The following is a 19,956-nucleotide window of genomic DNA, read 5'->3' as shown; positions in this document are numbered from 1 at the left end:
TTAAATACAAAAGTAACCAAATAATAAAAACTCAAATAAGTATTTTTAATGTGTGGCTCACGCTGTTCCTGCACACACACAGGTGCTCCAACCATGTGTAAACATAAAGATGTGCTCAAGTGAAGAGAAATAAACACATGCACACAGACAGATGGGTAGAGAAATCACACTCCCACTGCCTTTTCCTTTGCGGAAGACCGTGTGTGTGTGTCAGTCTTCTGTTCAGCGGACTAGGGCCACCTGCGAGCGTCTTGCTGATGCACTGACACAGGAAGCAGCTCTTTGAGGTATTTCATTTTAAAACACAATTCACTCTATTGCTTCTATAAGTCTTCAGATGCAACGAAAATTATAAAGCGTTTCATCCCAAGCAGGAAATGGACTGATAGAAGGTGCTAGATTGTGGCAGATGTTGACAGCACCTGTCAGTTACGACAGGTTAAATTACTACAAGATAAATTCTGATTTTCGGGGCTTTTCCCCCCAATCTAAAATGTTGAAGTATGGATAACATTAGATTATAAAAGTTTCTTTATAAAATATGTTACTGTGTGAATCATCCTAGCTTATTCTTCCGTGCAATTAAAAGAAATAAAAAGTTTACAGACGGGGACGTGCCGTGGTGGCGCAGCGGGTTTGACCGGGTCCTTCTCTCTGGTGGGTCTGGGGTTCAAGTCCTGGGGTGTCTTGCGACGGACTGGCATCCCCTCCTGGGTGTGTCCCCTCCCCCTCCAGCCTCGTGCCCTGTGTTGTCGGGTTAGGCTCCGGTTCGCTGCAACCCTGCTTGGGACAAGCAGCCTTAGCCGGTGTGTGTATGTGAAAGTTTACACAAAATATTGCAAATATACCAAAATTCTATTTCTGAGTTGCATATACAGCGAACACAGAAAAGTTCAGTGAGCTCAGAAATTAACATTTAATTTTGAAATATACAATGCATAATAGTCTCTCATTCACTAAAGACAGGAAATTACCTTAGATATATTTGATGACCCATTATGATAACATGTACTCTCCATTTCTTTCTTATGCAGGGATGGATGCAGTGACCCAGTCTGACTTTAACAGTGAAGAAAGTTCTGGCTCTGATGCATTGTCCTCCCAAAGCATAAGCATCCCAGCAACAGAGACTGATCGCTTCGGGTTTCTGCTGGGGACAGGGTCCACTGTCGGGTCAGTAATGCAGAAGAGCAGAATGCAAAGAGAGAAATAAATGTTAAATACAAGTGAAAGTGCTTGTCAGTTACTGTGTGTATGTTCATCCCTGTTACTCTAACTCAACATCCTGACATGTTGTCATAGAAACGATCTCACCGTCACTCTGTGGTTTTCCTGTTTCCTGTTTTTTGGCATAAAGCTAAACACAATGTAACTTTATTCGTTTTGTTCCCTATAATAAAATCTATAGTTTTCAAAACATACCTCAGATGGTCTAGTGATGCAAGTGTGAACAAAAGTCCGAGCAATAATGTTAGAATGGTCTTTTAATGACCTTGCATTTGCAGACTGGAATACTGTAGTTCAGAAATGCTTGCCTTCTCTTCCTCCGCCCCAGTTGTGCTGATCTTTGATCTGGGTGTAAGGCCAAGTAGCAGCCATTAATTTAATGACTTGCTGAGCCATTATTGTACCTCCCTAAAAACTTTTCAGTAACTGCAAGATGTTTCAGTGCGAAGAATAATAAATGGTTCCAAATCATTTCACGAATTGTGGCATGTAGTTACAAATCAAAACACTCTTTTCTCTGTTGTTAAATTAAATTTACCATCGTGCCTATTAATTTACTCTGCAAACATGCACCCAAAGAAACTTGCAGCTTATAACAGCTTTCAGTCCTTTTGTATAATTATATATTCGCAAATGCTACACCCAAACACAAGGTTCCTTTTAATATCTACAGCTGAAATTCTAAGCTAACAAGTCCAGTTGTACAAGTACCGTGATGTCTGGCAATGGCCATTTATACGACAATTGTAATATATTTCTGCAGCTTTAAACAAATTGGCTCTTGAAGCAATGCTATCCGTGCCAGTTTAAGTATCAGACCAATGCACTTGTATGAATTATACAGAATGGAAGCATTTTGCTCAGTTGAAACTTATTTCCTCATTTTTTTCTACACTGGCGAAATAGTTCCCACCAGCTTAAAATGAAAGTGTTTGACATCTTTAAGGCATTTCAAACAAAGTCACTTACAGAGGTGTCACTCTTATTATTATTATCGATGTATTGAAGAGATTCTTTGTGAAACATTTTGCTAGTGACCAGAAAGAGCCTCTATACTGTGAAAGCAAAGCATGATTCATTGATAATGTTCATTATATAGTATTTAATTGACTGTACTGCGTTTTTTTTTTGTGACGCCAGCGAGGGTCCTCCCCCTGAAGTGGTCCGGCAAAGGGAAACAAAATGGCTGAACATCATGAGTCAATGGGATCGATTCCTGACGAAAAAGACCAACAAGGTGTGTGCGTTTTGAAAACACAATGTGTGCTGCCACCACTCCACTGACCAGTTCCGCTCCACCTGCTGTACACTGTATCAAACACAACATGCATTATTAAAACCATCCCATATCACTGTGGTTTTTCTTCTCTCTCTCTCTCTCTCTCTCTCTCTCTCTCTCTCTCTCTCTCACACACACACACACACACACACACACTTTTTAAAGCATTTTAGGGTTTTCTTGTCTGGTCTGTGGCTCAAAAGACTTGGTAGTTTTCACCAGTCTAGTCGTGATCTAGGCTACAAAGTACCGTTCAACGGTGCCATGGAACAGGAACTGGAAAAGAGGATGAGACATTTCAAGGGTCTGTGGGAACCTTGCAGCATAAATGTCTAAATATAGGACGTGTGTCAACAAGGAATGTTCTGTGAAAGTTGATATTAGAAAAACAATCTTGAAAAATCCAGCACTAGTGACTTGTGTAAGTTCTACAGTGAAGTACTGCAGCATTTACATTTTGTAGACATACCGAAGGGTGATTTTTTTTTTAATGGAAAAACCAATAATAATATAGTTCCTTTAGCAGAGACGGAACGAAAATAAACACCTTTTCAGACAGAATTCTCCTGAGACTTGTAAAGATATAGAATACAGTGTTTTACAACCAAAATTCCTGTCTCCAGGATGATTCTATAAATAAAAATTTGTTCTTAATCAGTCAGACTAATTGACTTATGATAAAATGAATAACAAAAAAAATTTAAAACACTAAAATCTCTCTCCTACCTCTTTGTCCCAGGTGAAAGATCAATGTAGGAAAGGCATCCCAGCATCCCTCAGGGCCCGGTGCTGGCCGCTCCTTTGTCGTGCTACAGAGAGAAAGAACCAAAATGAAGCACTGTATGAGGTAACAGCATCATTCTACACCAGTACACATCTGTTTGTTATAGGAACTCAATGTCCATTTTGGTGGCTATATAATCAAAGAAAGAGGAACTCCAGCTGGCAGAAAAGTGTTTTGCCTCCAGTCACCTCATGTACTTCAACAGTCCTTATTTTCAGATTAATCTGTTTAAATTCTCCTACCATCCCTGCTTAGAAGAGGATTAAAAAGAAGCACAGGACATGGAACTCTGGTACAATTTATACTGTGTTTTTGCTCTCTTTCCATACACAGAAACTGGACAAAGCACCAGCTCTGCAGAGCTGGGTTGACGTGATTGAGAGAGACATTGACAGACAGTTCCCCTTCCATGAGATGTTCCTCTCCAAGGATGGTCATGGGTACTGACATGTCCTTTTTTGAATATAGTGAAAACATTCCTTAAGTCTATAATACATTGTTGCACAACTCCTAGCAGAAAAATTACCTCTCATTGTCACTTTTATTTTTCCCAAAATAAAACATAAAAGCTGGCAGTTATCTCACCCCCCCACATTCCTTTCCGTAAGTGCATTAAGCTGAATTCACTCGCCTCCCTTTTCAGATGCAGTGTACAACAAAAATACCTTAGGTCTGTTATTACTTGACTATATCTTTACAGAATTTTTCTTTAAACAGGCAAAGAGGACTCTTTCGGGTCCTGAAGGCATATACTCAGTTCAGGCCAGATGAGGGCTACTGTCAGGCCCAAGGACCCGTGGCTGCGGTGCTTTTGATGATCATGCCAGCAGAGGTGGGGCTCTGTACCTTGTGTTTGAAATCCACCAGTCAGTTCTCCTCTTGCTGTTCCTTTTCACATTTTCTCTCACCTCATACACCAGGAGGCGTTCTGGTGTCTGGTGCAGATCAGCGAGCAGTATCTTCCTGGGTACTACAGTCCACTGCTGGTGAGATCTCGGTACCCCTGGCTGCTGTAGTCATCTATCTTTCGTCGGCCAGTATCGTAACCGTAGTCTACCACTCCTGATTTTGTTTATGACAATTTCTCCGCCTGCAGGAGGGAGTGCTCTTCGATGCAGGCATACTCAACAGGGTGCTTCGTAAGGCATGTCCTCCCGCTTCCAAACACCTGAAGAAACATGGGGTGGAGCCACTCATGTTTGCCACAGATTGGCTCATGTGTCTCTACACCAGACATCTGCCCTTTAATACTCTGCTCAGGGTCTGGGACCTCTTTTTCTGCTATGGTCAGTGTGCCTCTCCCCTCAAACCTACAAATAGTTTACAGCCATTTAATTTGCTACCATGTTTGACACCTGATTTCCGACAGTAAACCTCTTGTTTGAACATCTGCACAGGTCTGGGTTGCCCGCTCCCTCATTTCCATTGGCTCTTTGTTTGGCAGGTGTGCGGGTTCTCTTCCAGGTGGCAGTGGTTCTGGTTCGCAGGAGTCTGGGGCGGCAGGAGCAGAGAGATGAGTGCGAGGGGCAGATGGAGACGCTAGAGCGGCTGAGGAGTATCAAGGACTGGATCTCACAGGAGGACGACGCCTTCATCGAGGAGGTGAGACACCAATGTCTGCTTCACTCCTGCTCTTTGAAATATTGATACCGATTCTAGCACAGGTTGGCTGCCGATCGAGGTAAGGGCACCGGCTGATAGAACACTTGTAACTTATGTTCTCACATCCTAGGTGTGCTCAGTATCTCTGTCAGACAAAGATTTGGAGAGAGAGACTGAAAAGGAGATGGAGAAGTGGAAGAAAGAACGTCCATCTTCAACTTTTAACCCTTGGGGGCGCTGCCATGGATACAGAGCAGCCTGGATCAAAGGAAAGGAGAGGGATGAGGAGTTACAGAGAAAGGAACGAGAGAAAGGGAACCTCACAGTACCTCTGAACCGGTCTCCATCCTCACTCTCTCCTTCTTTCCTCCGGAAGTTGAGGAGGAGCAGCAGAGCAGAGATGACTGAAAAGGAGGGAAATGATTGGCGAGAGGAAGACAGAGAGAATAAAGTGCTAGCGGAGGAGCCAGAAGTAGTGACATATACAGAAAGCAACAAGGAAGGACATTTGAGCAACGATGAAGATAACAAGGCACAAAATGTTTCCGCAGATGAGAACAAAAGCCTAGTTGAACAAAGAAAGCCATCAGTGCATAGCATAGAAGGGGCTGAACTAAATCAGAATGTAGCAGGGGATGAACTTAACATGAACATTATTAATGCAGGTTCACCCAGTGAAAACACCAAACCACACAGCTGTGCTGCAAACTCTTCTCACGCTCTACCAGGTGACAGTGCAATGAGCACAGAGGACAATGATCTTAGAGAACAGACTCAGGACAAACCAAGTCAGCTGGCACTGCAGACTCCAACCTTAGACAAAACAATACAAGATGTTGAAATAAAAGAAGATGCAGAGCAACTTGGCTCTCTGGAGACAGGCCCTGAGTTCAGTGAGACAACAAACTGTTCCCCTTCAGAGGAACATGGTATACTAACAGGGCTCCGGTGCAACAATAACCATAGTGAGACTGTTCTAACAAGCAGTACGTCTCCTATCGAACACTGTCAGTCAGAAATACCACAGCAAACCACAGAAACCTCAGTGCAAAAGAGCACCTCTCAGGAGCAATGTGCAATTGCTGAGGAGCTGAATGAAGTGACTGTGACCGGAACACAAGAGTCCAATCTGCATGAAGAAAAACAAGACATAGCAACAGAGGAATGCAACACAGTGACAGACATTTGTACACAAAGTACCACAAATGAACAAAGTGAAAATCTCAAAGGTCCAGATCCAAACCAAAATAAAATGCTGGAAGAAAGCAAAGAACAGCTGGTGCAGGATTGTAGCTGCACCCTTGAGCAGTTTAACAAGGAGATCGCAGAGGCGTCTGACGAAGCCGGTGAACTGTCACCAGATGAAAACACCACAAAACAACCTGTTGGCAGTGTGGAAATCTCAATAACCCTTTGTCCGGTTTCCAAAGAAATCCAGGAATCCGGAGTGTCTTTCCCCATATCAGGCGAAACTGAAGTTTCAAGGAAAACCCAGTCAGTCCTGGGTGAATTGTCAGAAAACGTTGAACAAATGAATCCTGTTTCCAGTGGAGCTGATATGGATGAACCGTCAGACAATTCAGAGCTTGAGGACAAAGGGGAGTCTTCTGAACAAACGAATCCTGTTTCCAGTGGAGCTGATATGGATGAACCGTCAGACAATTCAGAGCTTGAGGACAAAGGGGAGTCTTCATCAGAGGAGTCTTCATCCTCAAGTTGTCCTCCAGGGCAGCAGGAGCATTCCAATGACTCCACCAAGACTGAGGCTTTTGACATAGACTCTGTCAACAACCAGAGTGTACAAGAGAGCCTCATAACATGCGATTCTTGTATAGAAAAAAGTTTAAGTGAAAATCTGGTTGCTGGTGAATCACCAACACTTGAGGATACTACAAAAATCCTGCAGGTGTCAGACCTCTGCTTACAAACTCAGGGTCACACCCCAAGTGAAGCATCAGAGGGTGAGACCACTGTAACCAGCAAGGAAGAACAAAACCCGGTGTTTCAGTCAGCAGTGACAGATGAGACTCATGAGACTGAACCTCCAGAGAGTTTACCTGCAGCAACAGCGTCTACACTCGGACACGAAGAATGCAAGCAATTTCAAATGTCTGATGATGACAACATGAAAGAAGCCCAAGAGCCCGCAGATCAGAATGATGCGATATTGGAACCTACAGAGCATACAGATCTCAGAGAGGTTGAAGCAACAGATCCAATTCCCTGTAATGAGAGCAACAGCATAGAATTGCAGCAATCCTGTCCTATAAACCAAAACGAAGCACAGGAACTGGAATCTGTAAAGCCCAACGAAACTGTTGCCACTGCAAGTAAAAACCAAGCGCAATCCTTCAACAACCAGGGATCGACTGTGGAACTGAGAGCTGAAACTCAAATAAATGAGAATGTCACAGAAACACCACAGCCATGTTACTCTGCTCAGTCCAGTGAAACCACAGAAGATGTAGAGGGGCAGAAGGAGAACACAAAACGAGAGGGAGATACAAAGGATATCAGATGTTCCATCTCTGATGTGCAGGATACCTATCATAAAGAACCCAGTAGCACAGTTCCACCTAGAGAATGTACCTCACAAAAAGAGGATGAAACCCAGAAGGATGAACCCATTTCCTCCACACTGACCGAGCCTCCTTTAACAACGGACGATAAGAGCAAGTCCCTCAAGATGTCTGCTGAAAAAGGGAAGTCAGGAGGCATTGCAGAATATAAACTCCGTAAGACGTCCAGCTCCAGGACTTCCCATCCCAGGAGGCTTTCGGAGGACACCTTCAAAGAGCCACACTCTGAGGGCTCTCAGCCTTCTCCCTGTCCTGAAGTCTTCCAGGACACGGACAGACATCGCAAAACATCTCAAAGTGAGCACACAGATTCCCCAAAACGCTTCGGCCTCTTCCGCAGGCTCCGAGGCGACCACGCCAAGGATAGCGATGGGGGAGCAAAGAGCAAGACCAAAATGACTGTGCCAACCATAGTGATCCAGGACTTCAGTGAGGTGGTGGAGGAACCAGAGGAAGCCCTGAACGCCAAAGAGAGGAGGAAGAGGAGGAGAGAGCAGGAAAGGAGACAGAAAGAAGAAGAGAAAGCACGTAAGAAAAAAGAGAAGGAACTTGAGAAGGAAAGAAGCAAGGAGAGAAGGAAACCACAAACAAGGGGAAAGAGTTTCCAAGTGCAGAGCAGCAGCAAGGCTGAAAGTGTCATTCCTCCTCAAAGGAACAGCAGCTCTTCTATTCCGGTTTCCAAGAGAAACTCTGCTCCATATTTTGACACTTACTTCTAAGTGATGGAGGGACATAGAGAAGGAAAAAACTGTAGATAGAAATGGGACTTCATGATTTTATACAATAATTATAAAATATCTGAGAAGATGAGGTGAACAAAGTTGTTTTATATAAAAATGTGATATTTAAAAAAAAAAAAAACTGACAAAAATGTAACCCAACATTTATGGTCTGTACAAAATGTAAATAAAACAAATATGTCTGGAAAACAATATTATTTTGAATTTGTCCAATAACTAGAATATGTTTCAAAAAGAAGTGTGGGTGTTTTATTTCTTTCCATTATTTCCACAGATCATTACAGTCATCTTTACAGTAATAACTTCTGGCCTTTGTGATACAAAAGAAATCATTACAAACGTGCCCACATGATCAATCTGTCCCTTTGGGTTGGTCTCTGAATTGGCAGCAGTATTACTTTTGCATTGAAGTCAGGGTAAACTGCTGGATTTACTCTCTCATGCAGCAGTGTGTCCACCAGAAAAGAGAAAACATCCTTCACCAGTCATTTTCCTTTTCTTGCTGATCCTGAATCATTGTGGGCCGACTGACTTTATGGTGAGTCAAGTGCTGTTTCATCTTCGCTGTCACTGGCCAGGATCTTCTGGCTCCGGACAGTTTTATTGGACATCTGGGAGGATGATGGCAGCACTGACCCAAAAAAGAGGGAGCGGAACTGATGGAAGAGAAAGAAGGGTGGGCAGTGAGATATTAATGAAACAGTCATTTGTACAGCCTGTACGTACTTGTCACTGTGGAATTCGCGCTTACGAATCATTGCACTCTCAGGAAAGCAGAGGACTGGGCCATGTTTTTTGCAGGACTAAGGTTTCTCTACTGAGTGACATTTACCTTTTTGTTGGGAGGTCTGCCATTCTCCTCCACTGTCTCCTGCTCTTCCTCCTGCTGCTCATCTTCATCCTCACTCTCACTTTCAACCCTAAATTTGTGCTGCTCTTCATTAGATTTGGACTGTTGGGGAATCAAAGGATCCTGGGGGGGAAGTGGACAACTGGAGTCTCCAGCAACCTCACTAGTCTCCATGGCAATGATGTACGAGTCCATGTCATCGTTCATGAAGTCGTCAGGAGCAGGTGGGGCTGGGAGTCTGGAAACAACATGCACAGATGTACAGAGCTCCTGTTAATGCTGTGCAGCTACAAAGTTGTACTGCAGTACTCAGACACAACCACACTTATTTCTTCTTTTCAGTTAGTGTTGGTTTGAGTTTTCTTCCAGTAATTGAAACAGTGTTTTGTTTTATTGTGGCCATGACTTACCGGTTTGTGTTGCTGTTGCTGCAGTTATGTGGGTGAAACTCTTCAGACAGAGTGGCCAAAACAAAGTTCACCTCCAAGACACTGTCTGTCAGACTGAACACCACAGGCCTGATCAACAGAGAAAAGAAAAATATACATAAAACATAACTATAAATTGTTATTTTAATGTGCTTGTTAATTATTCAAACACAGTTTGTAACTTAATTAAGGAAGAACACAGTGCACCCTTGGATCTAAACGTAGGCTTGGAAAAAAGGATCTATGAAGAAGAAATATAAAAAAATGGTTGTGGTTTACAGGGGATAGGCAGGTAAACGAACACGAACACTGGGAGGAGGACAATCTGCACTAGGACAGTACCTGCCAGGCTCATCAAAGTACACTGAGACAGGGAGACTGGAAGACTCTGCAAAAACCAACAGGCCCTGAGAGAGAAACATTACGTAATAATTTAGTATTCGCTGTCTCTTCGGACAGCACTCGCCCACATTACTAAAACACATCGTCCATTGATCCCAACTCCCTGTCCATTCCCAAGACTCTCACCCTTAGCTCCTTAAGACAGAATGTGATTTCTGTTTGTGTGTCCACAGTGAACTGGTCAAACTCCACTGCACTGAGACAAAGCTCGGTCATCATGGCCTTGGACAGCTCTGAGAAACACAGTATGTAGAGCATATTCATTTTACATACAGAGACAGGAGAAACTTTCAGCACCGGTTATGATACAAACCTGTGTCTTCCTCCACATGGTTTCTGAACAACACTCTTTCATTATTCACTGACATGGTCACTTCTTCCAAGGAGGGAGGAAAATGCAGCACAGTGTCCACCAGCAACCTGAATGAGCAGGAGGAGGAAACCTTTAACATGGTGGTTGATAACAGTCCACTTCTCACCCTTGAAGTGAATGTGGACTGCGGACTGCAAAGTGGTTAAGGATATGGAATTGCTGCTTTGATTCCCAATAAGAGTTTAGCAGCAGAACCATTAAGCAAAATACTTAAGCTGATTTGTTCCAGTAAAGAATGAGAAGTTGTGTTGAATGAAATCCTCACCCATGCAACATGGCAAGAACAGAAGGGGAAAAAAATAGAGGCGAAAGTGTACATACTTGGGCTGAGCTGTAAGTACGTTGGTACAGCTGTCCTTATCGAAGACAGCCTGCAGGCTTTCGCTGTCCTGGAAGGACAGGTTGTGCGTCTTCAGCAAGCCTATAGGTCAGAGGACAAACGCAGACACAGAGTCTCACATGTAACAAGGAGGAGAGCTTAAGGGGAGACAGTGTCCAAAAGACGTTACACAAAGCAGGGCTTGTAGATCAAAAAAGCAGCTGAGCCCTGAAAACAGGGGAAGGGTGAACATGAAAGTAAATGCGTCACCATGTTTGCAGTGTAGAGTAAAGGTCAAACGACTCTTCTCGCTGTTGAGTTCAATGCGGCACTTCTCCACCGTTTTCTCCAGAGAGGAGAGGGACTTGAATACAGCCTGCACAGACTGAAAGGCAAAGACTACTTTTAAACTTTCTGATAATACTGATCTTGCAGTTGTTGATGTAGTGGTGAACTGAGCCTGGACCAATGTCTGCAGGATTTCCAGGGTGAACCAAGATTAAAAACACATTTTATACACATGTCAGAGTGAAATCTGCAAAAGCAGCGAGGGACTGAGGGACAGATAACAAAAGTAAAAGATGGAGGTAGACCTGTCAGTACGGGACACACCTTGGCGACTATCTTGCAGCGAAGAACTGAGTTCTGAGGAAAGCAATACTTCTGGAAGAAGAGCGGAGAGAACAGGAAGCAGGCGTACGCTGAGCGTGATGAGTTCACCGTGCGTAGGGCCAGCTGGAAGGACAAAAAGGCATGCTTTTCACACAACACTTGTCTAAAGCGATGCCATGGTTATGACAAGTGACAAACCAGGGAGGTGAGGGAAAACTAGGGTGCTGTTACTCAGCTTTCAGCTTCAACCATATTACAGATTTGAGAAAAATAGAATCTTCCACAACAACACGTACTGTAACCTGAGTGGGGGAAGGGGAGTTTCTGCGAGAGAAACAAGATAAAAAGTGGAAGCATCGCTTCTTACCCCATTCTCCTGTGGCTCCAGGTACAGCTCGTCCCCCAGGCGGGACAGCGAGTGGACAGCTTTTGCCAGCACTGGGATGGAGACATACAGAATTCGTCACAACAATCCAAAATACATCAACTCAGATGACGATTAAGAAGCGAACAGTATATATGTATACAGTAACAATAAAAAGTGATCTAAACCAACCTCTTTCCCCAAGAAGTATGTCTTTATCACCTGCATTTTTGTAACATTTGCCACATGGTCATACATCTGTCACTGTTTCTTCAAATACCAAATGTAATGACACCTTTTGGTAAAGATCTAAGACAGGGAGTAAAACTGAATTACCTTTTACATTGCTTCCTGTCACAACGCAGTCCATTGTTTGGGGGACTAGGTGTCCGCAGGATGGGATGAGCAGTCACAAGCATGCGTGGCTGTGTATCTAAATGTTGGTGGATGTCATAGTGTCAGCCTGAAAAACCACCTATTCAGGAACAGCAAAAAAAAAAGTAAAAATCAATAATCTCTCTCTCAACTGTAAACAATGTTCAATTCAGTCAGAGAAATTTTCCCAGTTATGTAATAGAACTCCTGGAAGTGGGTTCAATATATAGGATTATCAGAAATGATTGACAGAAGTATTAGAACTTGGAGGAAAGTAAAACTATCGTGGGCAACATGATTTTTAGATAAAACAAAACATCATGATCAGCACTGCCATCGCAAGGGGACAAACTAGTATCATCACATCAGTCTCTGTCATACTCCATATTACAATACTTATATATTACACCGCCAATGCTAAACCAGGACTAAATTTAAAAGTATGTCACTTAGCTCTGAGATCAAGAATAATAATCTTTAGCTACCACACTGCAGATGTTAACCTAAATTTGCACTGAACTCACAAATAATGAAATATAATGTTACAAAAACACCGCTTCACAAATCTAACATTTAGCTGGTTGGATCACTGCAACAGCAAAAGCACCTGCACAAGGATTCCGGACAGTGTCACAACTAAAATAAGAGTGACAAGCATGTGTCACAAATCGCCATAACAATAAACTTACAATTTCACTTCCGTTGAAACCAGAAGGCGCGTCTTACGCCACACGCCATTGGCTGGAATATGGGAGCCTCCCATTGGCTCTTCTTCTTCTTCGCCAGCCACTCTATGAGTGTGCAAATTCGCTGCATGGAGCGCTGCTGCCATCTACTGTCCTGGAGTTCATATTAGCGCTGTACTACGAAACGAAAGAAGTCTTTAAATCGATGAACACGTTGGTGCAGAATGATCGCCGTTTCGTTGTATCACAATGGATAGTCTGTGTTTATGCACAACGTGACGGACCTTACGCTTTTATTAATATGCTAAATAAAAACCGTGAACATACCCTGTTTTGTCAAACACGCTGCAAGAAATTCTGCATCAAAATGTTTTTTATCTTAAGAAACTTTTGAAGAAAAAATCATTCGAGTGATTATAAGCAGTTCATTCATTCATTCATTCATTCATTCATTCATTCTCCATGACTCATTTTGATGTGTAGGCTCTTGCTGGGGGGGGGAGTGCAGTGGCGCAGTGGGTTGAACCGGGTCCTGCTCTCCGGTGGGTTTGGGGTTCCAGTCCCACTTGGGGTGCCTTGTGATGGACTGGCATCCCATCCTGGGTGTGTCCCCTCCCCCTCCAACCCTACGCCCTGTGTTGCCGGGTTAGGCTCCGGCTCCCCGTGACCCTGTATGGGACAGGCGGTTCAGACGATGTGGTGGTGGCTCTTGCTGGTCCAAAGCCAATCCCCGCAGCACAGAGTGCTGTACAAGCACTTTGGATGTGACACCAGTTCAATGCTGATTAGTATCTTCAATTCCAGTATTACTGGCGTTAAGATCTTAGAAGAAAACATGTTAAGGTTTAGAATTTTTGTTACATTTTCCACTGCCCTGTTTTCTACACTTTGTGCTCTGCTCTTCCTAGCTAGTTGTTGCGAAAGGCCCTACGTGAGTCGACAGCACCTGCTGAGAGTCAAGAGCGGTTATAGAGGTGTGAAAGCAGCCGGTACCTGGCAGTTTTGCCGGTGGGGAAGCTGCCTTTTTATGGCTCTGCATAAAGGGGTTGGAGAGGCTTTAGCCCACTGGGGGTACCTTCATTATTACTGACTTTGGTGTTGGAGACCAGGGTATCCACAGAAAACTCCCTACAATTCTGTGCTCTGCTTTGCTAGCACCTGCAGGCCCAACTGCCATAAACTCTGTTTTTTCACTCTGGTTTATCTGCATTGGTAGTTAATAAGCAGAAAAGATTTTTTGTCCACTTTTAAACAAAGGTGAATGCTTCTGCTAAACCTCAGTCTAGTATCATTACAACATTCGTAGACAGATTAATATAGATTCATATTACATTTACATTTATTCATTTAGCAGACGCTTTTCTCCAAAGTGACGTACATCTCATAGAAAATACAATTTGTGCATTACATTAAGAGAAAGTCATGGCTGCAGACATGTGATTCTTAAGCAAATCTAGTTTGTTTTTTTCCACTTTATGCACCGATGTTCATCGCTGGAGTAGGTGCATGAAACACAGGATAGATTTTAAGAATAAGGTACACAAACAAACAGTCACATACAATACAGGAGTAGCAGCTGTGTAAAGGCCTATCTGGGGAAGATCATGAAGTTACGGTGAATGAACATTTACACCATACATGAGCTGGAGAGATCTTGGGTGAAATGGGTCCAGAAAAGGTGAGTTCTCAGACCCTTCTTGAACGTAGACAGATTTTCCGCAGTTCTGAGTGAGAGGGGAAGGTCATTCCACCACAAAGGAGCCAGAACTGAGAACCTCCACACTTTACTTTTCGTGTGCGGGACCACCAAGCGATCAGAAGTAGACGAGCAAGGGGTCTGGCTGGGGTGTAGCGGTCGATCAAGTCTTGTAAATAGCATTGAGTGCTAGTAATATCTTACCTTAACGTTCCAAAACTCCTTATCCCTTCTTTTCTACGTTTGATGCCTACATGATAATCTATGTTCTTTCTTTACTTGTTGAAAAAATCATTGAGAGAGCTTGTTGCTCTCTCCTGAGGAGAGTTCCTGTTTTTCATACTGAGACATTCTGCTGCAAAGTGCAGGTTTATTCATATGCCTCTGCACTAAAATTAACATTACATTTACCCTATTTTGAGAAAGAGTTGCCCTTTTTCTGTTCACCTAACACTTCTGAGTTTCACTTTCTCACATACACACAAACACACACATTATAAAACCACAGTTATAAAGAGGGTGGGGCAGCAGAAGCTGCCTGGTGCGAACAGCTGTGTGAAAGCAGGAGAAATAAACCTGTTGGACCATCCCACTCGTTTGTCTAGTTCTTCAGGTTCCTCTTCACACCTAAAAAACTTGTCTGCTTCCATGTTCTCATTCCACTTTAAAAGCCACACAGGCAGCGAATGAGGCTGGAACTCTTGTACAGCAGACCCTGAGAAATAAATGGATACTAGAGCTTTGACGGTGTAGGACAACACAATCCAAGAGAAAAGATGAGGACATTCATAGCCTTTGTACCACATGAGACAGATGGGATGAAGGAGAAAGAGAATAAATAAAGAACCTGTCATTTTCAGAGGGTTTGAAGACATGATATATAAGAAGAGCATTAGGAGGACATGTAGAAGGAGCAATGAAAAGGAGAACAGAGGAAAAAGATAGAGAGAAAAATTCTGTTTTTACAGAGGATTGTGGACACAAGACACGTCTGGACACCACAGGAGATCACACTGTGCTTAGAGGATACAACCGTTGACACACCGTGAGACTCAGTGGACACTGCAATATATAAAATCACAGCAAGAAGGAACATCAGACTGAGAAGGACGAATCAAGTTCCTCTGCTATGGTAAATACCAAATAATTCTTCTGAATGTCTCAACAAAACTGTGCCACAGACACAGAGTCTGTCTTGCTGTCTATGCTGGAGAGGCTGAAGATCAACTCCTCAGAAGTTAAGCGATGCCAGCAAACACCTTCAGAGAGCCAGAATGATGGGGTATCTGGCCTTGTTGTGACACTGGGTCAAAATAACAGAGTGGAGCAATGTGTATCTAGCACTGATGGTGCTACAGAACATGAGGATCACACCAAGCAATGGGTTTGTAGCGTTGGTTCAGATAGGCATTCTGATGTTGATAATCAGGTTTCAGCATGGGGTCCTACAGGTTCCACTTCAAATGGTTTCAGAGCTTCTACACCTGTTAATGGTGGCCTAGGCTCTCCTAACACTGATTCCAGATGGAGAAGGAAGCAGCTGCTACCAACTACAGGTGCTGTGGACACACTCTCTGTCTCTCCCAGACAGGAACCTGAAAAAAACCTGACTTTGGCATGCAAGAATGTACCCACTCTGGACACAGCAGGTAAATACCCAAACAATGACATGAAATCTTTCTGCACCGAGCTTGGAGGCCACCGGGACATTATGGACCCCATGCCTATTGTCCCGGCAGACATTGGTGAAGTGAAACCACACAGCGAGTTAAATTTTGCTGCATTTTGTGACACTGCCAAGGGGGAGAACGGCAGCTTGGTTCCACATTTGAAACTTTACCACTGGAGAGCTGCAGGAACTCCTACCAGGACAGAGCACATGGGACAAATGGGACGAGATGATCTAATTCCTACACGAGGCTTGACACATGGACTTGGCTTCCAGGAGATTAATATTTTAAAACATCATAATGTCAACAGCTCCACCCTAGCCAAAATTCCAGAGGGTAACATTTCTACCGCTGAAGTTTCCTTCATGGTGCCAGGTGAAATGTCAATCTCTTCACAGCACCCAGATAGAAGAGAATGCCTTACATATGATGCCTCACCTTTCAAATTTCTGAGTAATTACACAGCTTCACATGGCAACTTATTACAAAACAATGTGGCCTCTTCTTCTGGACCATGCAACGATCTCAGTCAAGGCTGGTTAGGTGGGAATGTTAGCTTTGGAAGCACGACTGAAATTCCGGAGCAAGCAGCTGGGATGAACAAGCACGTTTCACTCCTTAGAGAAGCAGAGAATACGCCACCAAGAGCTGCCAAGAAGAAGAGGAATTGGATCGACAAGAAAACAAAGCACTGGAGCCAGAGAATAAGAGAGAGGTGGCGATCAAAACAAGACAGTATGAAGAAAGGAGAAAGGGGTGGTGTTGGAGCCATGGGCTATGGTGTGAGAGAGACACAGGAAGGCAAAGAAGCAGTGGAGAAGACAAAAGCACAGGTTGTGAGCTTGACAAAGTCATTGAGATCCTGCCTCCAATATGTCATTAACATTTGCACAATATACATCCTTTGTGCTTTTTATATGTACTCTGTACAATGTATCTTTGTCTATAATATACATGTATTATGGAAACCCAGATATGTAAAATAACACAAATCAAACAATCTGACAGTCTTTTTCCTCTGCAGGATGCAGACCAACAGCAAGTTACAGAGGTCCTGGTAAAAAACACTCCTGGTGAGGAAGAGGATACATCTTGCCAGTCACAGTTGGGGAGGTACCCTGGGAGACATGTGAGGTATAGCAATCCAGCTCTGTTTTCATATCATCCTTACTGTAATAAGCCCACATGCCATTGTTTTGCTGAGTGATGTAGTCATTTTTCTGCCTTCCAAGAATTTTGCTCTCACAAGTTCTGTCTCAGAGAGGAATGTAGACTGGATTCCTAGAGTACTTGTCATATCATTGTCACTGCATCACATGGACACGATGACATACATTACGTGGACTTTCAGTCTGGACACTAATTCTGTCCATTTCTTGCGACCAGAGAAACGACAGGCAGAAAACCACCAACTTGTATGAAGCTTCCCAAAATAGTAAAATTCAGCCTGAATTACACATTTACCGGTGACATATTTGGCAGAGCATTCTTGTGGTGTGCTGGTATGGCTATGTAGAGCATGTGGGAACGTGCCTCTTATTCCTGCTGTCACAAGATCGGTGAATTTGTATTTTTATCTGCAATTCTCCAGGACGTTCAGTGACTTTCAATTCAACTTAAGCCCCATAAACTTGGTGGAGGAAATTCTCACTGGAGAGGAGTGGTCACACTTCTTGTCGCAGAAAGAAGGTCCCATGCCCACTGGGACTTCACAGTTATCAAAAATAGACAGGGGGATCTGGGTTCAGAAAGAGTGGACCAATGGTGGACGACAGGAGGCAGGATGCCAAAGCATCCCATCGGAGGCAAGAGTTCACATGGAAGAGGAAAACAGCAGCGATGCTGGGGAGAGTGGCTGTCAAAGTTATGTATTCTGTGATCCAAAGACCCGTGGGTTCAGAAGCGCAATGCCTCTTGTGATGGACACAGTGCCAACAGTGGAACCAGAAAAAGAAGTGGACTTCTCTTTCTTAAAGGTAACATGCGTTACCGCCGCAGCGTACTGGATTTGGTTTTCCGGTACTAATCGCTTTCTACATGTTCACATTTATTAATTTAACTGACCCTTTCCCCCAATGAAATGCATACTGTTCAGCTAGCTACAATTATTTACTCATTTATACAGCTGGGCAACTTTTGCTGGAGCAATTTAGGGTAAGGACCCTGCTCAAGGGAACTACAGCTGGAGGTGGGATTCAAACCTGCAACATTCCGATCCATAGGCAGCAGTTCTAAGCACTACAATACCAGCTGCTTTGTGACACCAAGAGACACTTGTCATCACACATGTTCAGCTGAACATTTCTGTTCTTGCCCTCCACGTTTTCCTCCGACAGCCGGTAGATGTTCTGGACAACTCTGGTCTTTTGAGCCGGATCCGTGTGAGTCGCAAGAGGGAGCGCCGCATGCCAGCACGAAGCATCTGGGACCAGAGGAAGCGGGAGCTGGAAGAGCTTCTGGAAGGAAAGGAGAGATCCTGGAGGTTTCGAGACCCTGCAGGTAAAATAACATTCAGAAATATAGTCTGTTTGTAGTAGTGCCTTTTCAAACAGAATACATGACAGGAAGTGTGCCTCTCTTGCTGACAGGTCCAGGAAGTGAGCAGCTTCTTCCTGAAGCACAGACGAGTGATGAAAAAAGGGAGGCAGATGTTGAAATAATACCGCTGTATCCCCTGCGGGACCCTCATCGATCACTATCCTGTCTTCTGCCTTCCTCCCGGCACCCGTTTGACTCTCCAAATGCAGATTCTTTTGAAACGGTCATCAAAAAGGTGAGGACGTCATTGAGGAAACACCCCAGTCCTGCAATGATCCCCTCCTAACTCTAACCCTAACCTTAACCTCAATCCAGACCCTAACCCTAACACTAAATGGTCCCTAAACCTAAACGATTCCTAACCCTAAACCCAATCCAGACCCCAACCCTGACACTAAATGATCCCTAACTCTAAACGATTCCTAACCCGAACCCTAGCCTTAACCCCAATCCAGACCCTAACTCTAACAGTAAATGGTCCCTAACCCTAAACGATTCCTAACCCTAACCCCAAACCAGACCCGAACCCTAAACCAGACCCTAACCCTGACACTAAATGATCCCTAACTTTAAATGATTCCTAACCCAAACCCTAACTTTAACCCCAATCCAGACCCTAACCCTAACATTAAACAATCCCTAACCCTAACCAAACCCCCTCCCTTATTCCATTCCCTTTCTTTCAGAGGAAGATAAGGGACCTCCCTCAGGACACCCGCCATGTCTGGTTTGCAGAGGAGTTGGTCACTGCCATACCATGTGGCCCATCCTATGACTTTGACATTGAAGATGAGATGGGCTCAGAGTCATCCCTCCCCCAATGGATCTTGGCTCTGAAGAAGAAGAGGGGAGAGAGGAAGCCAAGGCACTGAATCCTTTCCCGGTGGAGTGGAAGAGCAGCAATGGGAACTCCTTCCAAAAAGCCAGTACATGGAAAGGCTTTCAGACAGAAATACTTCAGAAATACTGTGTTCTTACACTATTGCTCATGTTGACCCTGTAGTTTCCATGAATACTGAGTGGTCAGTGTAGAAACAGAAATACACATCTTTACTCCTTAGTCATGGCCAGTGTTACTCTTCCTGTTTAAGTGTTGAAGGGCTTGAGATTTAATGATAATAGTGAAAAAGGTACAAAGGATCACAGCATACCGACACTTGGTTTGTCTGTGGAAATATATTTAAGTAATAAAGACTGAAGGTTTTTGTGCAGCTGGATATTTTCTCTTAAGCTCATCGAAAAATACCTACTGAAAAAAAAAAACAAGTTCAGATGTTACTCTTTGCCTTTTGTGAAATGCTCTTTTGGCTACTCCGTGATGGTCGCTGCTTTGGAGATATAAAAATCTTTGATACATGAAAATATGAATAATGGTTAATGATGGCTAATAATACACCATACTTCTGCGGGGAGTTTTAAATTGCAATGTATA

The 19,956-nt window shown here is 43.7% G+C and overlaps 3 protein-coding genes across 5 annotated transcripts; 2 read left to right on the top strand and 1 right to left on the bottom strand.

Annotated features, from left to right (window-relative positions):
* Nucleotides 1-73: 73 nt before the first annotated feature.
* Nucleotides 74-8,300, top strand: tbc1d10c (TBC1 domain family, member 10C). Of its 2 annotated transcripts, XM_018754879.2 has the most exons (10): nt 74-287; nt 1,035-1,173; nt 2,368-2,464; nt 3,246-3,353; nt 3,624-3,730; nt 4,008-4,122; nt 4,211-4,276; nt 4,387-4,576; nt 4,735-4,892; nt 5,023-8,299. In XM_018754879.2, exons 2-10 carry the CDS (start codon nt 1,037-1,039, stop codon nt 8,188-8,190), a joined length of 4,146 nt encoding a protein of 1,381 aa, XP_018610395.1. In that variant the 5' UTR covers nt 74-287; nt 1,035-1,036; the 3' UTR covers nt 8,191-8,299. The 2 variants fall into 2 exon arrangements, with proteins under 2 accessions (XP_018610395.1, XP_018610394.1); XM_018754878.2 differs by lacking the exon at nt 74-287 and having other exon boundaries at nt 994-1,173; nt 5,023-8,300.
* A 135-nt stretch (nt 8,301-8,435) lies between these two features.
* On the bottom strand, nt 8,436-12,672 carry rad9a (RAD9 checkpoint clamp component A). Of its 2 annotated transcripts, none has more exons than XM_018754927.2 (12): nt 12,624-12,672; nt 11,896-12,034; nt 11,563-11,633; nt 11,196-11,318; nt 10,854-10,968; nt 10,586-10,685; nt 10,205-10,311; nt 10,018-10,124; nt 9,832-9,896; nt 9,472-9,579; nt 9,044-9,299; nt 8,436-8,867 (listed from the first exon to the last, which is right to left on the bottom strand). In XM_018754927.2, exons 2-12 carry the CDS (start codon nt 11,927-11,929, stop codon nt 8,745-8,747), a joined length of 1,209 nt encoding a protein of 402 aa, XP_018610443.1. In that variant the 5' UTR covers nt 11,930-12,034; nt 12,624-12,672; the 3' UTR covers nt 8,436-8,744. The 2 variants fall into 2 exon arrangements, with proteins under 2 accessions (XP_018610443.1, XP_018610442.1); XM_018754926.2 differs by lacking the exon at nt 12,624-12,672 and adding an exon at nt 12,542-12,609.
* Nucleotides 12,673-14,998: 2,326 nt separating this feature from the next.
* LOC108935896 (uncharacterized) lies at nt 14,999-19,689 on the top strand. The gene is made up of 6 exons (XM_018754869.2): nt 14,999-16,819; nt 17,011-17,120; nt 17,578-17,962; nt 18,323-18,485; nt 18,575-18,759; nt 19,211-19,689. Exons 1-6 carry the CDS (start codon nt 15,473-15,475, stop codon nt 19,394-19,396), a joined length of 2,376 nt encoding a protein of 791 aa, XP_018610385.2. The 5' UTR covers nt 14,999-15,472; the 3' UTR covers nt 19,397-19,689.
* The last annotated feature ends 267 nt before the right edge of the window (nt 19,690-19,956 follow it).

Source organism: Scleropages formosus, chromosome 5 (assembly GCF_900964775.1).
Source record: "Scleropages formosus chromosome 5, fSclFor1.1, whole genome shotgun sequence".
Taxonomy (NCBI): domain Eukaryota; kingdom Metazoa; phylum Chordata; class Actinopteri; order Osteoglossiformes; family Osteoglossidae; genus Scleropages; species Scleropages formosus.
The sequence above is the reverse complement of the archived record's forward strand: the minus strand, read 5'-3'. Positions and strand labels throughout refer to the sequence as shown.